General features: G+C 44.4%; 1 protein-coding gene across 1 annotated transcript in view; it reads left to right on the top strand.

Annotated features, from left to right (window-relative positions):
- Positions 1 to 6,765: 6,765 nt before the first annotated feature.
- The window catches only part of adamts14 (ADAM metallopeptidase with thrombospondin type 1 motif, 14), a 68,807-nt gene continuing 48,095 nt past the window's right edge, over positions 6,766 to 27,477 (top strand). The window contains exons 1-4 of the mRNA XM_076298117.1: positions 6,766 to 6,982; positions 7,390 to 7,784; positions 18,684 to 18,840; positions 25,787 to 25,983. Of these exons, the coding sequence (XP_076154232.1) occupies positions 6,904 to 6,982; positions 7,390 to 7,784; positions 18,684 to 18,840; positions 25,787 to 25,983 (828 nt within the window). The 5' untranslated portion in view covers positions 6,766 to 6,903. The remainder of the gene's footprint in view (positions 6,983 to 7,389; positions 7,785 to 18,683; positions 18,841 to 25,786; positions 25,984 to 27,477) is intronic.

The following is a 27,477-nucleotide window of genomic DNA, read 5'->3' as shown; positions in this document are numbered from 1 at the left end:
ATGCATGCTGGGTTGAACACAATGCATACTGGGATGGACGCAATGCTTGCTGGTTAGAAATTCTGTCCGACTTCTGTCAGCCGGGGAGGGACTTACCACCGTGACACCATGTCACATGGCCTTAAAATATCGCGGGAGTCTTAGCCTGCAGACAGATCTTGCAGTTGCCTTCCACGAGCTGCACGAGCTGAAACACGCTCTCATGACGTCAGTTCAAAGACGTGATAGGGCCATTTGGGAGGAATGTCCTCATGACGATTATGACGGGAGGCTCATGCTGCTTCCTTATGGTGGAATATGCGAAAATAAACAGAAATCGAAGGGATACCTTCTTATACGTGATTTCTGCAAAAATGGTAGGCTAGCCTACTGAAAATGTTTGGATATTCTGTTATTTTCTGCTGTTGGCTAAATAGATAGACACACATAGGGGAAACACATGATATTGAATTTATGTGCTACAATGCAGGCCTGTTAACTGTATGACAACAGTGGCTTATTTAAAATACATCATAAGAATTTATTTCGTCAGTCATCATGCTCATTTTAATGAGTAAGAATGAACGTTCTGCTGTGTTTATTGCAAACAAAATTCCGCGATATCTCCCGCGATGTCTCCCGCGAATCACGTCAGGCAGACTGTAGCCTCTCTGTCCGGGATGAGCTGCCCTCTGTTGTAGCTCCTCCCGGCTAGCCTCTGAAGATCACGTTTACGTAGTAAGCCAGACCAAGTCAGACTCAGCCGAAGTCGAACTCGCCTACTGTTAGCGTTCTCCCACGCAGGGCATGCTGGGATACGAGAGCGAACATTTGGGGGGTTTATGTCTTTATTTCGCCTAAGTTATAAGTGTAAAGTTAGCGTCTTTATTGTAACATGTTTCCCTTTTAGTTCTCCCTCGTGTGTGATCCTTTTTGTGTGGGGGGCTGCGTCCTCCCCTGTATGTGTAGCGTGTGTGTGTACTTGACCGGCCCCGTGTGTATTGTGATCTGTGTCTGTGTCCCTGCCCTCGTACTCATTAAAGCTTGCATTGAACAACGCTTGGTGTCCTGAAACCTTCAAACGTTACAGTATGTTATCTGCACACCTATGAAGTAGATCCATTTTTTTGGCCATATCACACTTGTAGGCTATATTAATTCGCCGAACTCGTTGTGAAGTTTAAATGAACCGTCACGTTGCATCCGAGCTGTAAAATGCAGACGTTCAGAACATAGCAACATTGTAACATATGACAGAGGTGGCTTTTAGCTAGATGGATGACAGCAGGCTAAGTAAAATAGCGATGTTTCAAAGCTAAAGTTCATCAGAATCTTGGGATACGCCCGCTTGACAACGGGAGAGATAGAACTAACGACTGGCCTTTGGCCATAGCAACCATCCATTTAGAACTAGTAATTTAGAACTAGTAGTTTGTCCTGCAAGTTGAGAAATTAGTTGATATATGTCGGAAGAAAGTAGTTCTATAAACAAGACAGTTTTAGCGATTAAAACGTTTAAATTGTAACAGGAAATGAACACAACGGAAGTGGCAACAGTGGAATAAGCGGGATAATGGACTCCACCTCCGCTTCGCGTCGGGGCCGTTTTACAACCTCGACCATGCATTAATTTCTGTGAACAGACCACCGTGTCGTCCATTATCCCTTACATGCTGTGATGTTGCCAGTCAGGATACTCTCAATTGTACTGTAGAAGTTGGTATTTTACCGTCCATAGACTTCCAAAGCCATTGAAGAAAGAAGAATGAAAAATATGCAAAACACAACCAGGGTGTAAAAGTAAAAAGTCTGTAAAAGTCTTTATGGCTCGTTTTGTCTTAAGGAAAGACACTGCTCCAATGAGTTTAAGCAATTAAATAATTTTCTGTGACTGCTGTGTCTAACTAATTTTGGTGACTCCTCCTCTGCCCCCTCTCCTTTCTCTCTCTCCCTCTGCCTTCTCTCTCTCTCCCTCTGTCCTTATGCCTTCTCTCTCTCTCCCCTTCTCCTTCTCTCTCTCCCCCCCTCTCTCTTTCCCTCTGTCCCTATGCCTTCTCTCTCCCCCCGCTCTCTTTCTCTTTGCCTCTGTCCCTCTGCCTTCTGTCCCTCTCTCTCTCCCTCTGTCCCTATGCCTTCTCTCTCTCCCTTGTCTTCTCTCTCTATCTCTCTCTCTCTCCCTCTGTCCCTCTGCTGTTTCTCTGTACTTCAGAAGTGCAGCTGCTGTGCATCTTCCAAACGCCTGAAATATGGTGAGCAACATATTTTCTCAGCCCACTGGGGTGAGCTGCCCACGCTACAGACGCTCTCAGGGAAAACAATCCATGCCTAAGGGTCCAGCGCCAGTTTCCAACAGCCACCCAGCTACTTGATTCCTTCCCCATCGAGGAAGCCACATTCTCAGCCATAAACACCATCAAGTTTCTTCATTTTGAACAGCATTTAGCCAGTGGCTGTTGGAGCAAGCTACTCATACTTACCGAGTTGAAGAAAATGTCTTCCAGAAAGAGTCAGGAAACAGGAATTAAGGCTGATAGTTTTAATCCTTCATTGGATTTCCGAGTGTTACAGCAGCACAGATAACATATGAGTCTTTGGCATGAGCTGTTGTTGCTTTCACTTGATAAGTTCTGTCGGAGCTGAATTTTGAGTAGCGTACAGAGCTTGCATGCCCAAGAAAAAGGAAAAGGTACTGGGAAGACAAATGCTACCACTGATGTGGTCTACCATTGTGGGGAGGCCTCAGTATAAAAAAGACTTCTGAACCTGGCAAAAATGCCAATTACCAGGAGTGGGCTTAATTCGTGTGGTTGATTATTATGGAGGATGGAAAAGATGAGCATCTTCGTCTTTCTCTTCATGTTCACTGCATGAAAAAAAGAAGAGGGTGATGAAGAAGTGGAGAAAAGGAAAGAAAAACAATTACGTAGATGACCTCATCTGCATTTTGGTTTTGGGAAGAGCAAAATGTGGCTTCTATCGTACACTTGAAGCTCCCAGCGACAGCAGCTAATCGAGCAGAAGAGAGCGCAAAGCCAGCCTTCAAGAGCCTAGACTTCAAAACGAGCTGTGAGACAAAGTAACTATACCAGAGCCTCCAATGTAGTATAAAATTGCTGTGGTGTATTGACTGGACCGCAGTCTAAGACTGAGCCTATTCATTTCATCGGGGCGTTGGGAACAAAGTGTGTGTCTGTGTGTGTGTGTCTCTGTGTGTGTGTGATGAGGGGCGGGAGGAGGGGAGGGGGGTTCGTGGAGGTGGCAGTGATTGGAGGAATGGTTTGGGGCGGGGGGTGGGGGGAGGCTGCAGGCAAGGTTTTTTAATTGAATACTCTGCATATTGTGGAATGACATTCTGCCTTTCTGGACACACTTAACCCCCCCTCACAAACCAGCGCTGGGAATGGGAAAAAAAAGGTTGAAGCATAAGAACCCTCTTACAAAGTGGTTAAGGGCCTCCATCTCCTAGTGCCTCAGTTTGTTTAAATGTGCCTGCCTATTATTATTTATAGTTGGATCACAATGTACTTGTCCTCCTCCACTGTTTCCTCCTGTAGATCCTCCGGGAATGAACGTATGGAAGTGTATAAAAACTACACACCTGTAACTGCTTCACACTCACTGTAGGCCTTGCATGGAATCTATTACTAAGGCAAAAGAGAGGCTTTGGGGGGAAGGGGCTCTAAAACTAAACAGACCGCAAACGCACTCTGAAAGCCCTGGAGAATTCTTGAGGGGAAAAAAACAGTTGTCTAGACAACATTTCAGTTGGGATATTGCTGTCTTCATATACATTAGAGCTGGTGTGTATTATGGAATCTATGTGGTGCTGTTTTACTTCTTCTTTTTTCTATGCTCTCATTTCGAGACAGACTTTCCAAGAAATTAAGAATTAGGTCTGGTTACCCCGTCATGCCCGAGACCATGGACTGACTGCTGAAGGCCCAAAATGTCAAATGTTATCAAAGGTCCTAAATTGCTTGAACCTTTTTGACTGAGGCATGATGCTTTGGGAGCTTTTAAAATTAACTGTTGAAAAACACACCGGCAGAGATGCTGCTGGCAAAGGTTAGCGAGCTCCTATATCCTATATCCATTACTTTTTCAAAATGCAAAATGTTACTTCAGTCTAGCAAACCTGAAGTGTGTGTGTATGTGTGTTTGTGTGTGTGTGTGTGTTTGAGTGACTGTGAAAATATGGAAGTACACGTAGCAGCTGTATAAGTCTAGTTCAGCTCCTCACAATTCTACTTAAAGGTTCCAGTGCAAAAACTGACATCAGTTCATTGACTTCTCTCCATGATATTCAGAATGAATAGCTCTTATCGGCATGTGTGCTCACCATGGCAATATTTTGAAGTGTGTGCTTATGCGCTCATAAGTTTACACACCCATGCTATAGTTGACTAAAAAGAGAAATAAAAACATCACCTTTTGGAAATTGATCTTAATGCATTCATTTTCTTAGATTTTCTTTGTGAATGAATTATGTATCATACATAAATAAATGTTCATACTTAAAATACATGGGGCATAAGTATACACACCTCTGTTAAATTTCCATAGAGGCAGGCAGATTTTTGTTTTTAAAGGCCAGTTACCTCATGGATCCAGGATACTATGCATCCTGATAAAGTTCCGTTGGCCTTTTGAATTGAAATAGCCCCATATCATCACATGCCCTTCGCCATACCTAGAGATTGGAATGGTTTTATTTCAGTTAGCCTAAGCTGGTTTGATTTGCATTGAGAGATGATCTCATGAAAAGTACCCCATGCCCTCAGTATTTTGATGAAGAACATTTATTTATTTACAATATTCATTCACAAAGAAAATTGGTGTCCTTAAAGGATGGATTTTTCTTAATTTTTTTAATTAAGGCACTAATCAATTTCCAAAAGATGATTTTTTATTCCTCTTTTTAGTCAACTTTAACATGGGTGTGTAAACGGGTGAGCACAACTGTATGTGTGTGTGTTATGAGAGAGCTGTTAAACACGGAAATTTATGAGCAATGTTATTGCATTGTTTCTTTTTCTGGCATATTCTCATTGATATTTGGGGAATAATTATTCCTGGAGAACTTTAATCATCAGTTGGCAAATGTCCATGATCATCCAATCCGAACCCATTGAACTGGTTGTAGTTACCCAGCAATATTGGCCAAAAATTTGCTTTAAAGTTCACATGGAATAGATAGCTGTTCGTGTGAGAGGAGGCATTCTAAAGTGTGTATTTGTGAGAAAGAGAAAGACAGAGAGAGAGAGAGAGAGAGAGAGAAAAGGGAAAGAGAGAGAGAGAGATGAAACTTAATGTGTTCACAGTTGCCTTTCCCAGACGTTCAGAGGTCTCAGCTGTAGTCTGAGTCACTGCTGAGAGGTTTAGTCTAGCCTCTCCCGGACAGTGGGTCAGTCAACTGCGGTCAAACAACCACCCTGGGGGTCCCCCAATGAGCACGCTCTCCCAGGTGCACTGGGCTGCTGATGTCACTCCCCAATCATCTGTGTTGTTGCTGGAGTGGGTTGACTGTCTCACATGACTCATATCCAGGATGGAAACTCTCCCTCTGTGTGTGTGTGTGTGTGTGTATGTGTGTGTGTGTGTTTATATGTTTATTCATATGCACACACACACACATATGAAAATGTTTCAAGGATGCGTCTGACTGCAGCTGAGACATTGGTTTGATCTAAAGGTAAATTGGAGATGGACAGTTTGTATAAGGCTATTTAGCATTATGCCATTTTGATATAGATAGATGAATAGTGGTAAAGTGGAAAGTAGTTTGATTCTTACAGTAGATGTTATGCTTTGCACATGCTTATTTCATAAAGGTGAAATATGCTTTGACTTCAAGAATCTGGAACTGCTGCTTTGGCCATTTTAAGACACACATGAATAGGATATAACCTAGAATAATGAGATATGTTGTAGGCCTAGTATACTATTTCAGGAGAAAAATGGCATAATTTGAATTTACGGGCATGTTTGTAAAGTTTACTGTAAAGTTTGAGACTGAGGAACTCCATCACTTCCGGGTGCGCGTGCTCCACGCCCCGTCCAGCAGGCGGTGCTGCTTTAAAGACTTCCTTCGTAAGGATACAATGAAAACATGAATGAATAAATATTTTGGATTCCATCGACAGTATTTGTTCATACAGAGTAACCAAAACACTGCCAGCTGTTTTTCCTCACCTATTGAACTTGCCAAAATGGTTAAATAAGTTTATATGCGTTCTACGCTATGCAAGGAGGAGAAAACATGAAAATGCCATGGTAAATACAAAATATATTTGTCCACGTCAAACTTCCTAAGCACAACACGGCAAAGATAAAGTTTCCGGATAGCCAAGAGCCAGTATTCCCTTCGACAACTTGTCTTTTGATGGTTGAATAGTTAGACAATACAGAAGTATCCGAATTGTGCAGAAATGGAATTTTGACTCATAACGACATTGCCTAATTTTGCTTCCAGTGACAGCTGGACTAGTCGACCGTCGAATAGTTTTACTCACTTGGAAAAAACTATGTAACAGTTACAGTTTAAACCAGCAGATATCCTGTAAAGCGACTGCCACGGTCCCATTTCGAACTTTCTTTTTGGTCAGAGCGCAATGATTAGCCGGAGAGTTGTCGTCATCCGCAGCACCCTTGATTTTTTTCCCCTTTCTAAATGGATGGGGCTGTCCTGGTTATTGCCCAGTTCAACAGAGGCCAAAGGATTGGAACAACTTTGAACACCCGTCAGTTTGGCGTTCTCCAGTGACATGCAGAATGCTTCGCTCTAACTCTGTGTGTACAGAAAAATAAACCTTTCCGATGAAGAAAGAAACCAGGAGAAAAACGCACCACAGTCTACAATAAAAAAAAGAAAACTTCTCAAGCTGGTTTGAGGGGACTGCTTCAATTTTCATTCTAGGCATCGCAATGGATTATATTTATGTTTTGTTTTACTGCACAATATGTGTATTATTTTTGGATTATAGACACGCTGCAAACTCTCATGGTAAGTTTATATTTTTCTTATGATCTCAGAGACATGAACTTGACAAAAACTTATTGCAGTCTGCAGCTTTAATGTCTTTGTGCATGGCTGCATAGCTCATAATCCGCTACTTAGATTTGTTTGCTCTGACAATTGAAAATGGGACGTGAAAGATTGTCAATATAGGCTACCTAAATATAAATTAATTTATATCCAACTGAGATTTTGGACGGTTTTGAAACTTTTTGTGAAGTTCTTTGATCCCTGGAGTTCCATGAAGGCCTGTGTTTACACATAACGATTTAATGAAAAAAGCATGCCGAGTTTCATATCAAACAGTATACCAGATGAAGTTTGCATGCAGACGTAGACACGTTTACTGGTGACCGTTTGCACTTGGTGACTGTAGTTCTTTTTCTTTCCACCAGCCAATCTCTCTGGAAAGTTAAGTGAATACGGACTCATCGTTCCGTTCAGCACAGACTCTCAAGGCCGGTATATCTCTCACGTGGTGTCGCTCGCAGATGGAAGTAAAAGTGGCGTTTCGTCCGCTGGAAGACGGCGCGTTTCCCGCAGCGTCCCAAGTTCCTCCACGTTCACCTCTAATAGTCAACAGTTGTTTTTCAACGTCACTGTCTTTGGTAAGGAGTTGCACTTGCGCCTCAGAGCCAACAGAAGGCTCGTTGCACCAGATGCCTTTGTGGAATGGCAAGAGGACTTCGAGGAAAAGGCCAAGGAGCGTATTCATGGCAACTGTGTTTTTACCGGAGATGTTACTGATATGCCAGAAGCCTCAGTGGCTATTAGTAACTGTGATGGACTGGTAAGTAGTCTGTGTTTCACTAAGTGTGTGGAACAACTTAAAACGTTTTCTATGGTGTTCCTAAGGTCTACTTTGTGTCGTTATTAAGCATTAATAACGTTTAACCTCAGTCTACTGGCTGCTGTAGAGTATGAAATCTGCTGCTCTCACACATAGTGCAGCTTCTGTTTTTCCATGACTTATGTAAGATGCACATGTGGAACAGATGCAGTTTCATTGTGATCTCTCTCTCTCGCGCGCACACACACACGCACACGCACGCACGCCCACAAGCACACACACACACACTCTCTCTCTCTCTCTCTCACACACACACACCTCTCTCTCCCACTGTCTTTCTCAGTGACACACACACCACACACACACACACACACACACAGACACACACACACATACACACACATACACACACACACATACTGTACACACACACATACACACACACCAATAACAGTGGTGGAAGGGAGAGAAAACCAGGCAGAGACCGACTGATATCATTGTGTGTCTCTCTCAGCTTATCTGTGCAAACAGTAGAAAACAGAAAGAAAAATTTTAAGGCCGGTTGAAAAATATGACTGACCCAATCATACCGTCCTATCATTGCTCCCTAACTATGATCTGCTTGTTAGGTTTTAAATGAGGGGTAATTTTATAAACTGCAATCAAAAGTCAGATATTCATAGTTTATCAAACTCTAATAAGTGCATTTTTGTGTGGAAATGTTATAATCACACGCAACATTGATCCTTATTGTTTACAAAATATGCTCTCAACTCATAGAATAAACTGACAAACATTCAGCTGAGTTGCTATGTGGATGACTTGTGTTGAACTCTAACCTTTGAACCCTTGAACCAAAACAAACCTGTGATGACATATCCAGTCTTTAACTGTCAGCCGGCAGAGAGCCTTTGAGGAGAAGTGAAAGCACGGTCCAGTCCTGCGGTCCGTCACTTGAGAAAAAGGGCGAGCGAAACCCACCTGGTTATTCGCTCTCCCATAACTCCTGTTGAACCCAGGGCCTGTTTGTGCGTCTCCATCTCTCCCTGTCTCCTTTTTCTCCGACCCTGACATTTTCTCTCATACTGAACACCCCCAACCCTCTCTCTCTCTCTCTTTCTCTCTCTCTCACTCTCTCTCTGTCTAACTTTCATTCTTTCTCTTCCCCCTCTGTGTCCAGTTCTCATTCTTCCCAGTCCTCTCCTCCATCTCCATTCAAAACAGTCTGTATGTGCTTTAGACCAGGGGTTTTCAACCAGTGGTCCGCGGCCCACTTGTGGTCCGTGAGGACATTGCTAGTGGTCCGTGACCATGGATTCAGTAATGTAGTTGCAATGTGGGAATCGGTATTTTTATTCAGAGGTGGTCCTGGGGTTGCGTAATTAGTCAGAATGGTGGTCCCTGGTTCACAATCAGTTGAAAACCCCTGCTTTAGACTTCCCTGTAGAATGCATTGAGTTCTACATCACAAGATAACCTCCTCCCCATATCTTGAAAGATGTGAATTCTCTTGAGAGGGCTGCTCAGATAGTGGTTGTGTTGCATTGTAGTTATTTAAAGGAACCGTATGTAAGAAATGTATTTCAATTAATCATAAAATGGCCCTGGTATGTCACTAGACATTAAGAAATCATGTTCATTTCCAATACTTATATCACTGACAACAGTAGTCCGGCCAGGATATTGTTATTTTAAAAAGTGAAGTTGCAGCCCTCAACTGATGTTGATGTTGTGTTTTGTCATGTCATGTTGTGTTTTGGCCTGATGCGCCACCCTCCACCTATGTACTAATCACGAAGTTAGTAGTGTTTCGGCATCCGGGTTGACAACCTCGAGTCAGGGGGGAGGGGGAGGGGATACACCGCTCTACAGTAATTTGAAAGTGATTGCAGTGCCAGTTTTGGCCACAATCTTACATATGGTTCCTTTAAGCCATCACTGTTTTTTGACATGTATGTAATATTTTATGTGATGCATGCTGGATTGGTCTTTTTGTTACTCTCTAGTGTTAGAAACGCTGCAGTCTGGTTTCAGTTTCTAAACCTTAACACCCAGCAAAATAAGATCGGCCTTTACTGTCAAATCTGAAATTGCTTTGCTTTTTCAAGGGTACTCAATCCCTCCATCAGTAGAAGTGATATCTGAGTCAAACACAGCATAGGGCACCACTGTTTGGCTCACACGTACGCACACAATGAAATCATTCATCAAATAGACATTGATTTTTCTCCTAGGTAATTACACTCAGCGCTATAAGGACAATGGTATTCTGTGTGCACCGCCAGAATGATTATGGCAGAGGCCATACACACAAAAAAAAGAAAAATACAAAGTGCTCCTTTCATTTTTTTCTTCCCCTTACGTTGGAGGACAAGAGGTATTTTGTTTCTTCTGTACACAGCTGGCGTCTTTCATGTAACTTTTTTGCTGTGGTGTGAGGCAGTCTCACTTAAGAAGGTCTAGTTGAACACTTCATCCTGGGCCATATGTGAGCCATTAATCCCAGTAGAAATCAGGTCTTGATTTCTGATTTCTACTGGGATTTCTACTCTACAGAGTTTGATAGCTTCTACCAAAACATCCTAAAGGCAACGTTATGCAAACATAAGACATCAACACATGTGGCAGGTATTTACCCTCATACACATCTATGCATGACAACACTATAGTTTTTTTCATCACATTAGCTGTGACTGTGGCTGTAAGTACCAAAAACAATGACGTTTGGCTGTTGTTGATAGTGTGAGGACAGTAACATACAAAAGAAAACTGTTCCAATGAGTGTCAAAAACATAGCAAACAGACATGCTTTGAAGTCTGTATTCCTGTTGTTCTAACTATTTCCATATTCTACTGTGGCCATCAAAGTCTATTACACTGATGATTGCCAACTTACCTTTGCCTGTGAACATGAAGTGATCAACTACATATGTTGACAGACACTAAGAACTTTGTGTCACTGAAGTGTTGAATCAATGCAAAGCATCACCATGCAAGCATGAAGCGGCCATGTTCCCACATGCTGTGCTATCAATCGACAAACAGGAACAGGAATCCAAAATGGGACGGATGTATTGTGCCCTGTCCTTGCTCGTGGGCCAGACTTAGAGGATGCTAACAGATATTGACTATGTTAAACACAAGATCGATAGAGAACAAAAACAGTCATGCATTCCAACCAGCATTTCTTTTCAACAGCGGAATGAAAATAACCCAAATTAATTCCATTGCTGTTGTCAGGCTTGCGGCGTTTCCCCCGCCTCCAAAATCTGGAGTCATCCCCCCCCCCCCCCCCCCCTCCCGTTTTTGTTCTTGAATATTTATGTGTTTATTTCATTTTTTCATTTAGCTTTTATTACACAGGGGCCTCACAAAACCTTTCATAATGCCTTCAAAAGACACCACCGTGACAGTTGCCTGGCTTCAGCGCTCCGCCTCAAAACTTGTTTGCTTCTGCACATGCGAAGATAAGGGGCAAATAGCCGGAATCCTCGCAAACCCCATCCCCCCAGAGAGGACTCAAAAGACAGCCTTCCAAGGCCCATCTCGGGAGTGTGCTAATGGCTGTGCAGTTTCCCCAGAGAATCTGTCAGGTCACGACTGAGACCTGGGTGATGGGTGATGGGGGGGCTTTGGGAATAGTGAAGGAAGGGTTATGGGGGTTGGGGGGAGATGTGAAAATAAGGCATCAGCTTCTCGAAAGGAAGTGAGCTTGACACACTAAAGGATAGAACACAGGCTCATGTGTTTCAATGAACCTCGGCCAATGTAAACAGAGACACGTCTGCGCTTGCCTTATTTTTTGCCAAATTTCTTTTGCTCTTGAACACGCATACTTTTCTCGGTCTTTATTTTGAGCAGAAACACTTAGATTTTTCAAAAATGTTCTTTTTGGCTTTTTAACGCGTTTGTTAACAACAATGTCCGCATGGATCTCTCACGCATAACTGCTTCTGTCTCCTCTGGCAGTTGGCATTATCTGATGAAGTCAAATGCAAGGTGTACTGTACAGCAGGTGTTTTAGCATTCTGACTCGAAGCGTAATTAACTTTCATTGACGATCTCAGGGTGCCAATGCAATCAGCAGGTCACAGCCAGTGCCAATCTGAGAAACAGAATTAGCCCATCTCACAAAATGTTGCCACAGTGTAAACCAACCATAGATATATACACTAGATGTCGCCTTCTGCTTCTCAGCATGCGTCAACACCGCCGCCATCATGGTACAGGGATCTGAAGCGCTAAACTAGTTCTCCTGTATTGTCAGCGTTACCTATTTAGCGACGTTTGGCCATCCCCAGCGATAGAAAACCTTTTTAGCGATTAGCGACAAATTTGGGAACTTCTCACAATGATGGCAGATCGGCTTCTTTGTTGTTGAAACGTAAGAAAATCACCTTTCTCATGGTTTTGTCATTTATGAATTCAGCTACATCTCGTTTGCCCATGGCACTGACCCATGCATATAAAAGTAACGACTGGCGTAGCCTATGTAGTAGCAGAGGTAAATGTTCTACAGATCTACAGCAACTTCTGGTGAGATTACAACTTACATGAGTAAACGAGACGAGGAGTATGTGGCCTCAACCACAGCCTGTCTACGAAGAGTCTGTTTACTTTCATTGTATCGAACCTGGTTGCAGTTTACTCATTGTTCCTCTAGGGGCCGCCGCTAGCTAGTGCAGAATGAATGGGAGTCTATGGGGCTAGACTGGTAAAATGTATCTTTATTATCGTCTTAAGCTTAGTTTTCTCTAGACTCAACCATAAATACATGCCTGTCAGTTGGAACAACCCAAAAAACTAGATAATTGCTTGAGATTTTGACGATTTATGGTGATTTTATTTTCGCTAGATCTTTGCCCAGATTGACGCTAATGCATTATAGAGGAGTGGATCACTGAAGCAAGATGGCGTCTCGATTGACGCATTCGTTTCAATGAACAGCAGTAGTCAAGGCGACATCTAGTGTATATATCTATGTAAACCAACTACCAATGAAATTTCAAAGCTGCCGGCTGTCCGCTGTCAACAAACAGTGCTTTTTCAAAACTTTTTATGTCATGTTTACTAAGGTTTACGTTCGAAGATGTAAACAGAGTCATAGAAAGCTACTCTTCTACAGCACAGTCTACAGGAAGGACAGGAAAAGGAAGGCGCTTTACCCAACGACTTCAGTTCAACGCAGCTGGGGCTTGAGAAATAGGCTAATTGCCCTCTGCCATCCTGTTACAAGTGTTACAAGTCATACTCACACACGCACACACACACACACACACAATGGGGAGGCCCGTTCAGTGCCAGACTTGTCTGTCCGTCATCGGCCACCTCAGCGTACTGTAAGCGTTCGCAGCTGGTGTCATCCTCCTCGCCTGCCAGGCCTTGGCCAGGAGAGAATGGTACATGACATCATCCCCCCTGGGGTAAGATGGCGGGTCTGGTGGGCCTGCCGGGCTGGGGGGGGTTTGTAGCGGGGTGAGGGATTACGTTATTCTGGTGCCCGACCATCAGGCCCAGAGGGGTACGATCTCTCATCCCTGGCATTCTGCACATGATGGATGGGACACGCCACGTGTGGAGGGAGAGAGAGAGTGAGTGAGAAAAAGAGAGGGAGAGAGAGATTGGGATTGTCACTGGCTTATTCATCCTTGACACGTTTGAATGTAGTTAAATTGAATGGCTGATAGAAAGCAATGGTGTAAAAGCACTGGAAATTGAAAGACAGGGTGGGAGAGAGAGACATAATAACTTCACACCTCTCACAATTGGAAAGTGTGTGTGTGTGTACGTGTGTCTATGTTGGTGAGGGACAAGACAAGGGACAATGAAAGGCGGATCTGTGTGCCCTGTGCGATGGCAACAGCTGTGCGTTTTAGATGTACTCCCATCATTGTTCTGGGTGTTGAGTGATGGCTATGATTACTGGCAGGACCTTATGTGTGTGTGTGTGTGTGAGTGTGTGTGTGTGTGTGTGTGTGTGTGTGTGTGTGTGTGTGTGTGTGTGTGTGTGTGTGTGTGAGAGCGGGTATTAGCGCAGATGAATGCTGGTCGAATTTCGGCTGTGGTGGAAATATGAGTGTGTTAGGGAGTGGGCCGGGAAGAGAGAGAGAGCTATTTGTGTTTCTGTAAAGTTAAATAGAGAAAGGACACCCAGCAACAACCTTCACTGTACTCCCCGCCAGGGAGATGAGGTAGTCGGAGTGCACTAGCGGGACTGTGACCGAGCCTAGCTCTGTTTGAAAACAGAAACAAACAAGTGAAGTCCAAAATACAAAGACCGAAAGGAGGCGCGTGTGAGGGCATGCCTCTCAAATGGCTAAACTCCTGGCTGTCAAGCTCAAGTGCGAAACACTAAAAAACCGTAAACATGTATCGCTGAAAGAAATAGTTCCCTGGTACCATTGACATTCAGGAGCACACAATACTGGCTTCATTTCAGAAGCTGTCATCTTATATCCCTCGTACATGGAGGATGGATTAATCTGTTTGGTGACAGATCATCTCAAGTCTTAAATCTATAAATTGTCAGCAATGCCCACACAGTGAAGTGGCGAAGGGCTGTGCTGTTTTGACGGATGGCACAGAGCCAGGCAGTGACGGACAGGTCTCAGTGCCACCTATGCTGGTAGCCGGGGTAATTGACAAAGCGAGGCCTTGGCATGCAGACAGAAATGATTTAATGAGTGTTTGGAAATGTGCCCTCCCTCCCACCAGGAAGGTGTTTTCTGCCACCTTTTTCACTCAGGCACATACCGCACCGCCACAATCCATCCCTCTCTTTATCACTCTTTCTGTTTGTCTGTCTGTGTGTCTCTGTCCATCTCTCACTTTGTGTCTGTGCTTTCTGCTCTCTTTTTCTCTTCTCGTTTTTTCATTTCACTCGTTCTCCTTTCGCTCATTTCTCTCTTGCTCCTTTCTTCCTCCTCTTTTTCTTCCTTACCCTCCCCTCTCTTTCTCTCTCTCAGTCTCTCTCTCCTACCCCCCCCCCTCTCTCTCACACACACACACTGATATGCTAGATTATGTAGTGATTAAGAAGGCTATCTAATACGCAGGTCTCCATTGAAACCCACCAGAGGGTAATTTACTGTGCCTCTGTCATGGAGTAATGCCCCCCGCATTAATATGGCCTGCGTAGCATGAAGACCTGCCTCAGAGTTATTCATTTGACATTACTCAGCCGTGTTGTGGTACCGACCATGCATTCTTTCCCACAGTCTCTCCAGTATCTCAGCAAGACTCCCCTTTGACTTAATCACTCATTCTTCTGATGTTTTTCCCACAAAAGTCTAATCAGTTTTCACTTCACCCCCTCCTCTCTCCCTCTTCCCCCTCTCTCTCTCTCTCTTCCCCCTCTCTCTCTCTCTCTCTCTTTCTCAGGGGGCTTTCATTTCTCTTTTCTTCTTCTCCTTTCCTTCTTTTCCCTTCATATTATGCACGATAGCATAGCATTCGTTATGTTTTAAGATGACGGGGCCCGAGAGGTTTTGTGTCAGGGCCGTTTATTACATTTCAGCGCAAACGCCAATCAACAGACGAGCTGTTGTCCCCCCGGCGTGTTAAAACCCTCCTATCTGGATGTAATCCTCTGACATGTGTGTCATATTTTGCCAAGCAGCTCCGGCGAGGTGAGCGCTGACGGGAGGGGAATCGGAGGGTAATCCCAACCCCCCCAAACCCCCCCCAGCTTCAAGGGCCCCTGTCTCACAGGATCAGAGCGACCTCTGACCCCGCGGAGTATGCCACACTGGCCAATTGGTCAGACGCTGAAGGGAACGGGAGCTGGCCACTCTCATAGTGACTCAAAAGTATGGGTGTTTGGGTGGGTGGGTGGTCCTCGACTCTAGTATATGAAGTATATGAAAGCGCACAGATCTATTTCAGTATCACCCAGCTGCTGACTGATTATTACTTGTGTATGTGTATGTATGTCTGTGTTGGGTGTGTGTGTGTGTGTGTGTGTGTGTGTGTGTGTGTGTGTGTGTTTGTTTGTACGATCCGTCTGAAAGCAGTGTTTGGGTTTGATTTACCTCTGCAGACTTAATTGTTACTTTGCTTCTCAGGGGCTTCATGACTTTCAAAATAGTTTTCTGTCACTTGCAAGGGCTGTCAAATCGCAGGAATGTTGTAGATTTTACGTGCAATGTAGTCATTATTTAAACTGTTTGTGGTTATTATAGTGTTACTTGAACTCTGTCATTCATAAATAAAAGCATGAGTTGAGAGAGATAAAACATATTTGGTGATTTGTTAAGGTCAAGCTGAGAATGTCACACAAAAGAAGTTCGTTTTTCATGACTGCACTCTGCAGTCTCCAGCATAAACAAACTATGGCGGTTTCGTCGCCCACACACACACACACAAAACAATTTCAATCAAACAACATCCATGGCTCTGACTACAAATAATGGGTTACCAGGCAATCGTACGCAAAATTGCAGGTTGAGCTGTTGGAATGACAGCAGCATGCTTGTGAACTGAGGTTTAAGTGCCGGATTCCTCCTGCTTTGTTTGAACTGGTCTTCATACAACAATGAAATCGATAGAACTCCATCCGATGCTGCAAAAGCTGAAATGTGTTCCCTGGACACTTTATCTAAACTGTGATAGTGTTTTTGTGCTCTCTTTTAGTGTGTTTTTCCCCTTTTTGAGCCCACTTTGGGCTCAAGAATGAATGAATTTGCTCAGAAAAACAGTGGGGGAAAACAGAACCCCTAGTAAATGCACACGTATCTTCTCCGAAACTGTTTTGTCTCGAAGTGAAGAAAGCATTATTTAATGTCCTGTGAGCCCATTTGTCAACTTGATATCACGTGGGCACTTGCAAACTTGTGGCACGACAGGGGCAGCAGTTCACCACTGTTACAAAATGCAATTTCTTTTTTTTAACTCCACATTTTCATGCACCCCCCCCCCCCCCCCCCCTTTTCCAAAATGTCCATGTATTTTATTTCTTCCGCTGTGCCTCTCAATAAACCAATGCACAGGACAGAGTGGAAAGCCATCAGGCAGGTGTGGCTGGATGCCAAGTAGACCTGCAGGGAGAGACAGTACCTGCAGCGCTGCCGAGTGTTCCATTACTGTTTTGCAGTAGAAGTGGAGATGATTACGGGCTGTCAGATCAAAACACATCAGGCACTGGCAGAATTCCTTCCTGTGTCAGGGCAGAGGATGATGACTGACTATGGGGAGCAAAGCGATTAAGTATAGCATGTCTGCAGAGAGACAGCGAGAGATGGAGAATTGACAGCGAGAGAGGGAGAATTGCATATCTTCAGAGAGAGAGAGAGACAGGAAAAGAGTGGAAAGAGATAGATAGACAGAGAGAAGAGACATATGTTGAGAGAGAAACAAAGAGAGATTGAGCTTGTAAGAGGGAGAAGAGAGAGAGAGAGAGTCCAAGCCACGGGCTTGATTTTTCTGCCATCGTCTCTCCATGCTCCCCTAGCTTCTGCTGTGCTCTGCGGTGCCCTGCGGTGTCTCCCAGATGTTTGGCTCGTGAGCCTGTGCCGACGTCTGCCCAGACTGCCCAAGTTCACCCTGTACACCACAGAAAGCCGAGCCAAGAGCTTCCTTCTCGGCATTTCCTGGTTTCATATCCGAAGCCCCCACTTTTCCCCTCTCCAACCCCCCCTGCGTCCCACCCACCCATCCACCCTCCTATCCGTGCATATACACTCTCACAAAATGCCAACCTTCGACCCTTGGAATGCAACGCGACGTCGCCTCTCGTGTCTATTTTATCTCCAGTATTCGAAAAATGCTTGTGAGATTAACACTTTGTTTGTATTGTATATATTTAGCGGCCGCTGCACTTGTGTCCCAGCTGATCCTGGTTGAACCTCCAAGACCAAGTATAGTTTTCGTCTGGCGCTCCGAAAATACACATCTGCTTGTTGTCGCCTGCCAAAACGTTTGCTGAGAATCTTGCTTTTTCCCTTTTTCACAGGCTTAAATGACAGCTTAGCCGTCTCTAAAGAATGGGTGGGGACGCACGCTCTGTTTGGCCATTTCTCCCACACCTGACCAACCAGACGACCATGTGTACTGTGTCTGTTTTGTGGTCGAGGGTTTGCAAAACTGAACCGCGAGTATAACATCACAAGAGGTTTAGCATTCGCCCTGCAAAGAAAAACATCTTACAGCACCCTGACAGATCACATATAATTTAGTAAAAAACGATGAATGTCTACTGTATGATATTGGATCTACTGTATGATATTGAACAGAATGTACTATCAAAACTATTCTCTTTTATAAGCAGGAGGGTAGTCTTTAGTTATATCTTCTCAATGGAAAAAGTTTTACAATGATATCCCAACAAACACATCTCACACTAAAGCGAATCGAACATTCTCTATTTTCTCTCTGCATTTTTCTGCAGCATTCCTGAACAGTCTAGACTAGACTAATTCACACAATTTCACAATGCCTTTGTGGAGCATTTTGTGTCCTTCACTTTATTGAAACCTTACTAGGAGCTGGTTGCCGCAACTTCTCTGTGACACGCTTTGTAGCTCTTCATTTTGTCTGATAGATGCATTCATGTTTATTATGCAAGAGAGAGAGAGATGGATCACAATGGATCTAAATGATGATCTACAGCATGTTTGAACATCCTACAGACAAGATTTTGTTTCCCAAATATCATTTCATGTGTTACTACCTAGCACGTGGCGATTCATGCCCTTCCTCAGACATTAGCTTGGACCCTGAGGCGTCACGTGCTACGTAGTAAAACATAAAATGTATCCTTTTTTTATTGACCTTTTCCTCCGTCCAGCACCTCTGTTTACCAGTGCTGGATGTGCGTCATCTTATAGAAACAACCTGATGACATGGAGAAATGTTATGATCTGGTTTTTTTTTCTCTTCCTTTCTTTCTTTCTTTCTTTGCAGGCAGGCCTTATTCGAACAGACAATGAGGAGTTCTTCATCGAGCCCTTGGAGAAAGGCCAGCAGGAGGTGGAGAAAAAGGGCCGTGTCCATGTGGTCTACCGACGCTCCGCCATCAAGAGAGAGCCCAGTCAACGCAAGGAGCACCTCCACAATGAAGGTATGCATGTGGGGATAAGAAGAGGATTGCGATGATGAGTGGTAATGGGACTTTCTGTCAGACTGTCTCTTTTACTTTCAGGCTTTCTTTACTCATACTTTCCCTTAATGTAGATCCCTCTCTCTCTCTCTCTCTCTCTCTCTCTCTCTCTCTCTCTCTCTCTCTCTCTCTTTTGCTCTCGCTCTCTCTGTCTATTTCTGCTGTACTCCTGAATAGTACAAAACCACTCAAAGCCTAGATGAAACATTTTCTGTGCGCTTCCCTTTATTCAAATCTTAAGAGGATCAGGTGTAAATAAGGTCTCTCAAATCTGATTCAGCATATGTGGCAACCCCTTTATCACCTTCCCTTTTGATGGATAGATACATGAACATTTTGTAATGCATAAAACTTAATGGTAGTTTTTGTTACCGCTCAATGGCCTATGACTCACACAGCCATGCCCACGTTCCAGGCAACCAGGCACTAGCTGGCCTTAACATTGGTCTCTATTTCCATCTAAAGCATGAGAATTAGCCTGATGTGTCTACATGACAATGAACCCTGATGGCTCTCCTTGACGACCAGGCATTGTGGCTGCAACTTAGAATGTGTCACGATCACGATGACCCTCACACAGCACATGTACTTGCATTGCTCTATATTAAGACCTTGACTATAATCTCAGACGCGCCACACAAACAGCTGTGCACACCACAAATGCGTAGTTGTTCTTATTATACTTTCTAGTTTGCTTGGAGTCCATCCATGCCCAGTCGGTACCCTTGCAGTTTAGTGACCACATCGGCGCATACAATGGGAGGAAGCACGGGCGTCCACACAGAGAGCGGGCATACACCCTCAGATGTGATGTGATCTGGAAAAACCCATCACATGGTGAAATTTCACCGACTTTAGGTTCTGATACCATCCTAGCCACATCCTGGATGGATGTGTCCAGGATGTTGCTAGGAGACGGTATACAGGATGTTGCTAGGATGGTATCAAAATCTTAAGTTGGTGACATTTCACCAGAGTATATAAGTATATATACTTTTTTGATCCCGTGAGGGAAATTTGGTCTCTGCATTTAACCCAATCGGTGAATTAGTGAAACACAAACAGCACACAGTGAACACACAGTGAGGTGAAGCACACACTAATCCCAGCGCAGTGAGCTGCCTGCTACAACGGCGGCGCTCGGGGAGCAGTGAGGGGTTAGGTGCCTTGCTCAAGGGCACTTCAGCCGCGGCCCACTGGTCGGGGCTCGAACCGGCAACCCTCCGGTTACAAGTCCAGAGTGCTAACCAGTGGGCCACGGCTGCCCCGGCCGTGAGAGAGGGTTGAAACAGAGCAGTAATCAAGGATTTTTGATTTCACCATGTGATCTGAGGTTTTCCCAGTTCCCGTCAAAAATTCACACTACTCGGAATCCCTGGTGGACAACATTAGGCAAACTATATCATTAGTCTATGTGAAACTGGCACTATGGTACATGTCAGTTATACGCTAATGGGGGATGAGGAGAAGTGGGAGCCAGATCTGTTGGTGCTGGCGTTTGGCGGTCGGTGGCTATCATGGGAAAGGTAGGTGAGAGGTGGAGAAATATGGAGGAAAGAATGGAAGTGCAGATCTGTGCTGTTGGTTCAGGGGCTGAGCTGTGAGGTAGTGGGGGTGGGGGTGGCCGGATTTCACGTCCAGACCGGAGGGCCAGACGGACTGCCACGCTCTTCCCAGCAGCAGCTGGTAAAGTGAGGAATGTGGACGCCTATGGAAGGCCAGGGGTGAAACACACACACACACACACACACACACACACACACAGTCTCTCTCTCTCTCTCACACACACACACACTTACAGATGTACTCACACACACACACACACACACACACACACACACACACACACACACACACACACACACACACACACACGTGCACACACACACGCACGCCCTTCTGAGGTAAAATGGCACCAGTTGTTATATGAAGTCTTTCTCCCCACACAATCAAGGTGCACAGCATCTGGGGGAGTACTCAGCCTTTGGGCAAAGGCGCTATACTATAGACTCCAGTAGCCACGACAGTAAAAACAGAATTCTTCAATTTGTGAGCAAACTGGGAATCACCTTCACCTTCAGGGAGGTGATTAGTTCGATTTTTTAAGCTTGTTGTGCAGATGTCACGAAAACATGCTCCGCATGACAAATTATGGCCATGTGTTTGTAGAAGTGTTTTTAAGCGCAGTCTCTAATTACAACAACAATAATAAAAACCTGTCGGTGGTACTGATGACACATAGTTCCCGCTCAGAATTCTTGCCATTCTTGCTCACATAGCGGAGTCTTTTTTTTATTGTCCAACGTTTAACGTGGAAGACCGACTCACCGATGACTGGATTTGATTTAGTCACACTGCTAGAATCCTGCTTCTGTTTTCCAATTTTTTTTCCCCTATCCCAAAACTCTCTCCCTGCCGTGCTCACTAGAGTGGGAAATGTTATTTCAGCCGATTGTTCCCAAGCCCACATACCCCACTCTCAGGGGGCAGACTGGGCGGACAACCACCATGACCGGGCCCTCGCGTTTCAGTTCATTCCAGTGGACGAGCTGTTAATCCTATATCACACCACACACACACACACACACACACACACACACACACACACACACAAATGCATGTGTACATGTGAACACAGATGCACAAACATGGACATAGACAGGACATCAGGTATTCACACTCACACATATAGACATAGACAGACACCACATACACACAAAACACATACATACACACACACACACACACACACACTAATCTTATTGCTTCATCCAGGCTGTTGTGATTATCCTCTACAACAACACTACTGTCTACCACACACCTCCAGGTTGGAGAGTGCAAAGAGCCATTAAATGCCTTTACTTTTGTAGTGCTACACAATATAGAGCTATTCAAGTTCAGCGTGCATTTTTCTCAAAGAGTCACCCTAGTTCACATGCTGGGCGATCATGCGTGAAATAACCTGAACCGAGCCCCCAGATTTCTTCTGTATGTGGACACAATCAGCAATGAATTAGATACCTCTGACATTCAAAGGTGTTTAGCGTAGTCTTAACCACTTCTCTACACCTGTACTTCCACTTAAATTGAACCTGAAAATGAATTTCGTAGCTCTTTTTTGGTTGAGAGTGATTTGCCCTATAGGGTGGGAATGCTTCCTTGTTGTAGAACAAGTGTCTGAAGCATCGCAGTTTAGCGGTCAGCCTTCCCTCAGACGTCAACCTTATTTTAGGACACATCCACATGGGTATAGCAGCTTCATTGAAATGTTGTGAGGATATAACATAATCGTCATTTAAACATCATTACTTAAACAAATCTCTGATGGCCAGCATGCCAATACTGGCCCTCTATTGGCAATCCCATATCCGTTCAGCTTCAGGGAACTTCACAGCACTTTTGTCAAGAGTGGCTTGCAACACAGTGGGAACGATTCAGAGCCGTTCAGTGGAATTCAAACCTCTGACCTCTGGAGCTGGCGTAGCCTAGCGCCTTGCGTTAGCGTCTGGAGGAGCACGCTTCCTTTCGAGGGGCCTCCTCCTGTTCTCCTCTCTGTTTGGCTCAGCTGGAGAGCCTCACCCTCCCACACCTCCCCACCTCCATCCTTCCTCTCCCAGCGTTTATTTTTGTGGCGCTCTAAAATAGGCTGAACAGGAAGTCCATGAAGTTGGCATAATTGGGAGGAAAAGAAAGACACCGCCACGCTCTGCGCCTGGGTTTTCCACTGCCCACTGATGCCCATACCGCTGCCCTGTGGGGGGAAAAGGAGCGACGTGCCACCTGGTGAAACATGGGGAAACTTAGGTATTTCTGTGGCAATAATGACCATACAGATTCTGGTGTCAGGGACTCTCAGCAGGGCTCAGGTCTCCAAAATGTCAGTAAGACCAAACATCCAGCATAATGAAACTCTCCCATTTAAGCCTGTCTGAGTCATAGTTATGGTGTCTGGAGAGCATATCCGTCTGCATCTCAGTAGAATTTGTAATTTGGTATACACTTTTATGCTAACTGTTAGAGGGGCTTCATACCTCATACTGTGACAGAAGTTTGACACTACGGGACAGCATATTATTGTAATTAAATCTAAATGCTTAATCTTCAGAAGGTGCCACCCACAGACTATAAAAGAGAACAGGGAGAATGAAGAGTTTAGAGGTTTGGGGTGAATCTTCTTGTCAGCGAAACCAAAGCACCAAAGTCATCCTGTTCACTATATGGTTTTGTCTTGAATTCTTAGCAATTACAATGGAATGTGATAAATCTCAGCCCCATGGCTAAAATTCCCCTTTATTGCTTATCTTACTGCTGTTTATTGTTCCACTGACTTTTTTTGATGCAGTCTACGCTGGTGTCTGTAAACATCACCTGTCTTAAAGCTGATAGCAGCTGTCAGAGCTTTTGCAGGTAAATGTCAGACAGCCTCAGGTATGGTGATAATATTTTGATGTTTCTGGAAACAGTAATTAGGGTTAGATGCCTTAGTCTCTGTTATTATTTTTGGCCTTTATCTTTTGTCTGAGAAGATAAATCGGCATCAGTCGTTATTTGATGCCAGTATCTGCCATCTGTGGTTAACATTTGTAATCCACTTAAAAACAGCAGCATACCAACTCTTAAGGTGTGCTTTTTATGACAACTAATCAGGGTATCATATTTAAATAAATTTTCATAATATACGGTGCCACGAAGAACAGGTAAACACACTTGTCATTGACAGCTTTGTGCTGTGTAGCTTTGTGGTCTGGGTTATCATGCTAGCAAACGATTATCAATGGCAGCTATGCTGTTATTGGTGGTTGTGTGGTTTCTGCATGCCTTTCAGGTATTTATTTCCTACCTGCCACTATATGAAAATTCCCTTTTGATTTATTCTGGAAAGAGAGAGGGGGGGGGGGGGCGACTATATGATACTGTATTCTGGGGTGGTGTAAATATGACTCCTCACACAGCCTGATGGATGCTGTGATTTTTACTACACCAAACGCATTTGGTTTTAGGTCATAGAAGGGACGATAAACACTATTTGAGTAGTTTAATGTGTGCACATTAGTTCAGTAATTTAATGCAGCCTTCTAAGTTATGCCTCTATGTTCCATTGTTACAGCAGCTTGTCCCAAAGCATTTAGATTTATAGAAAATGGTTTCCACAGATATCTCTTGTTTTGCATTTGGTAGGCATCGGAATTTTGGCACATGCTTTACTGTGTAGTATTTGGGCAGTTGCCTGTATTTGTTTAGATGTTTGTTGTGTTGCGCAAATAATTTGTACAGTTTGCCCAGCTTGGCTGACGGCCATTGCTTACTGATCACAATGAGTTGTATGCTTTGAACAAAAGCATTATGTCCATGCCGCTATGAAGATGACAAGTGGAAAAAAGACGAACATGCACACAATTATCACCCGGTTGCCATAGCGCCTTGCAGTGTAAAATAATCTTCCAGAACACCACTGTCTCTTCTATCAGGGCTCCCTTATTAGTCAGATAGCACCAGAGTCCAAAATGAACAGCTGGAATTAGACATCTTGTTACATTGGGGGAGGGGCTGGGGTTACAGATCAATAAGAATGAAGAGTTAATCACATAGATTCGACATAACAAAGTTGTTGATTGACAGCCATTTAACATTCAATTAACACCCACAATTTGCACTGTTTTTTTTTTCTTTCACAGTGGAAATACAGGCCATGTGTGCTGCTAATGTATTTCTATATAAAAAGCAAAAATAGCATTTTATTTAAAAATGAGTCTGTCTTGATATTCTTTCCTTACTGGTTTGCTTAATTAACCAGACAAATATTCCGATTCCGAGTGTGTTACTGAGAATAACAACAGCAACAACAACGACAACACACACATGTTTGGTTAACCACTCACAGCCTGTCTCATTATCTCCTGTTCTTATTATCTCCTGTTCTCTTCTCAGTATATTTGTCTGTGCTAGTAGCTCAACTGGCTAAGCACTGTGCAGACAATCCCAGAGAAACTCATGGTTTCTATTAGACCCTTTCAACAAGGTAAACAAAAACAATGCCTTGAATGTTCTATTTGGTTCCCAATCGACTTCCTCTGCATTAAGATAACATATGGAATGTTAAAACGGAAGCCTTGTGGGGCCAACTATGATGCTGATAATGGAACTCTCTTGAAAGGGTCTATTCTCAGTGAACTCTCATTACCACAAAATCGACATATTACCTGTATTACCTGGTCACTTTGGATAAATATGCCTGCAAATGAGTAAATGTAATTATCACTGGTGCCCTCCTTTTATGGGCAATACTGGTCTGAAAAAAAACTTCATATCTACTCAATGTCACTACTTCCAGCCATGGGCAGATTATGAACTTTCGGGCCCCTGGGCCCAGATGTATTAAGGGCCCCCCACTAATTGTCGTATATGAGGGAGTGGGGGTTTGGGGGGTCCTTCCCCAGAAAATTTTTAATTTGTTTGATGTGATTTCCTGTATTCTGGTGCATTTTGGGGATGGCCAATACTAAATTCAATCAGATTCATAGCATACATCCTGATTTGTTGATATTGAGGCAATGATTCCATGCAAAGGCTTGGGCTTCAGGGCCCCCTGACCCCTTGGGCCCCTGGGCCTGGGCCCGGTAGGCCCGTGCAGTAATCCAACCCTGCTTCCAGCAAGCGGACTCTTTTTTCCCTATTCACTGCCGCTACGTTTGCTGTGCATTCAGACGTCAGTGTCAGTCTCAGAACTCTGGCTTTGTTACATTCCATTCTATGTGAGTGGTACTTAAATATCCTAGTGGCACTGTACCTTTATTGTACCTTGATTGTTGTAAGTTACTCTGGATAAAAGCGTCAGCTGAATGACTAAATGTGAATGTAAATGTACGTGTCACCTAACCCTGACGCGTTGTGTTCCTCTTTTGTCCAGTGGCTGATTTTGGCATCGCGGAGCTGCCCAACGCCCTAGATGCGGTGGAGCAGAAGCTGACCGAGTCGGAGCGCAAGCGGCGGGCCGCCAAGAAAGAGGACTACAACATCGAGGTCCTGCTGGCCGTGGACGACTCGGTGGTGCGCTTCCATGGGAAGGAACACGTCCAGAACTACGTGCTGACCCTCATGAACATTGTGAGTCCGTCTGTCTGTCTTCTCGTAGAGAGAAAAAAAAAAGTCCCCTCCTTTGTACATTAAATCTCCTTTCAGGCCTTTGGAGACTTGGCCCTCAAATGCTCCCTACTTCTCCCCACTTCAATCAATCAGTCCCAGTATTGCAGTGACAGAGAAGTGATTAGATGGAGGTGTTTGAAGTGCCACATTGTAAATGGAGATAGGAAGAAGTATGATGACCGTGTTCATTATCATCATGTCTTTTTTTCTCTCTTCCTTTCATGCAATTGAAGTGTGTCAAATGCATTGTTTCCTTTGAGATTCAACCCAATTGGCCATGTAGAAGCTCTCCAGAGCATGTTATCTGATCTCCATTATCTAACCTCTTTGTTTCCCCGTGATTTCATGGGTCAGATGGGGAGAGAAATCCCAATGGATATGCCCTGCTGTGGCTGTAGCTTGATGAATTAGATTTGCTGGGGTGGTGGGAAGAAAAGAGAAGAAGGAAAGAGAGAGAGAGAGAGGAGGAAAAAAAAAGAAAAACTTCAGTTCATTCATTATGGGTTCCACCAGCTCCTGCCACCTTAAGCTGATTAGAGCCTGGAAATCCCCGCGAGTCAGATTTTCACAGGGTGCTGGTTTCACTCTGTAACAGTCACCATTTGGCCCCCGCCTCGGTGGTCCGATTAGCTGCAGTAGGCCAATTACAGACTTGACTGGGAGTTGAGAGGGCCGGCTTGGGGGGTGGAGGTGTTGGTGGAGGTGGGTGGGTGGGGGGCAGGGGTTCGGAGTACGGAGCGGCACTGCACAGCACGGCTGAGTGGTGCTTGTGGAAAAGGTGTGTGTGTGTGTGTGTGTGTGTGTGTGTGTGCGTGCGTGTGTGTGTGTGTGTGTGTGTGTGTGTGCGTGCGTGTGTGTGTGTGTGTGTGTGTGTGTGTGTGTGTGTGTGTGTGCGTGCGTGTGTGTGTGTGTGTGTGTGTGTGTGTGTGTGTGTGTGAATGTGTGTGTGTTTGTGTGTGTGTGTGTGTGTGTGTGCGTGTGTGTGTGTGTGTGTGTGTGTGCGTGTGTGTGTGTGTGTGTGTGTGTGTGTGTGTGTGTGTGCGTGCGTGCGTGCGTGCGTGCGTGCGTGCGTGCGTGCGTGCGTGCGCGTGGGTGCGTGCGTGTGTGTGTGTGTGTGTGTGCGTGTGTGTGTGTAGAGGGGAGTGGGGGCAGTGGCCCTGCCCGCGGCAGTCACCACAGCGGGGCATCAGAGTTTATGTGAAAAGCTTGAAGCTTGATTCAGGAAGAAGGTTGAAATGAGCAATGATTCGGTTTGCTTGCTCGTTTGATGAGAGCGTTTTAGATTTGAACACACAGCGCCTACATACAGCTCTGAGTTTTGGAGGGCTAAGGTTGGTGTAGCAGTTGTTTGCAGTATACTATACTGTCAAAAGTCATAAAAGAGCAAGACTAAAAATAAACATTTTTTTTATGCCTCCCCTCAAACAATGCAATTTGTTCAATTTGCTATACCGC

This window comes from Alosa pseudoharengus, unplaced genomic scaffold (genome assembly GCF_046254945.1).
Source record: "Alosa pseudoharengus isolate Yale_2024_CS ecotype anadromous, Long Island Sound unplaced genomic scaffold, YU_APseudo_1.1 YU_APseudo_1.1_scf_21, whole genome shotgun sequence".
Classification (NCBI taxonomy): Eukaryota; Metazoa; Chordata; class Actinopteri; order Clupeiformes; family Clupeidae; genus Alosa; species Alosa pseudoharengus.
The sequence above is the reverse complement of the archived record's forward strand: the minus strand, read 5'-3'. Positions and strand labels throughout refer to the sequence as shown.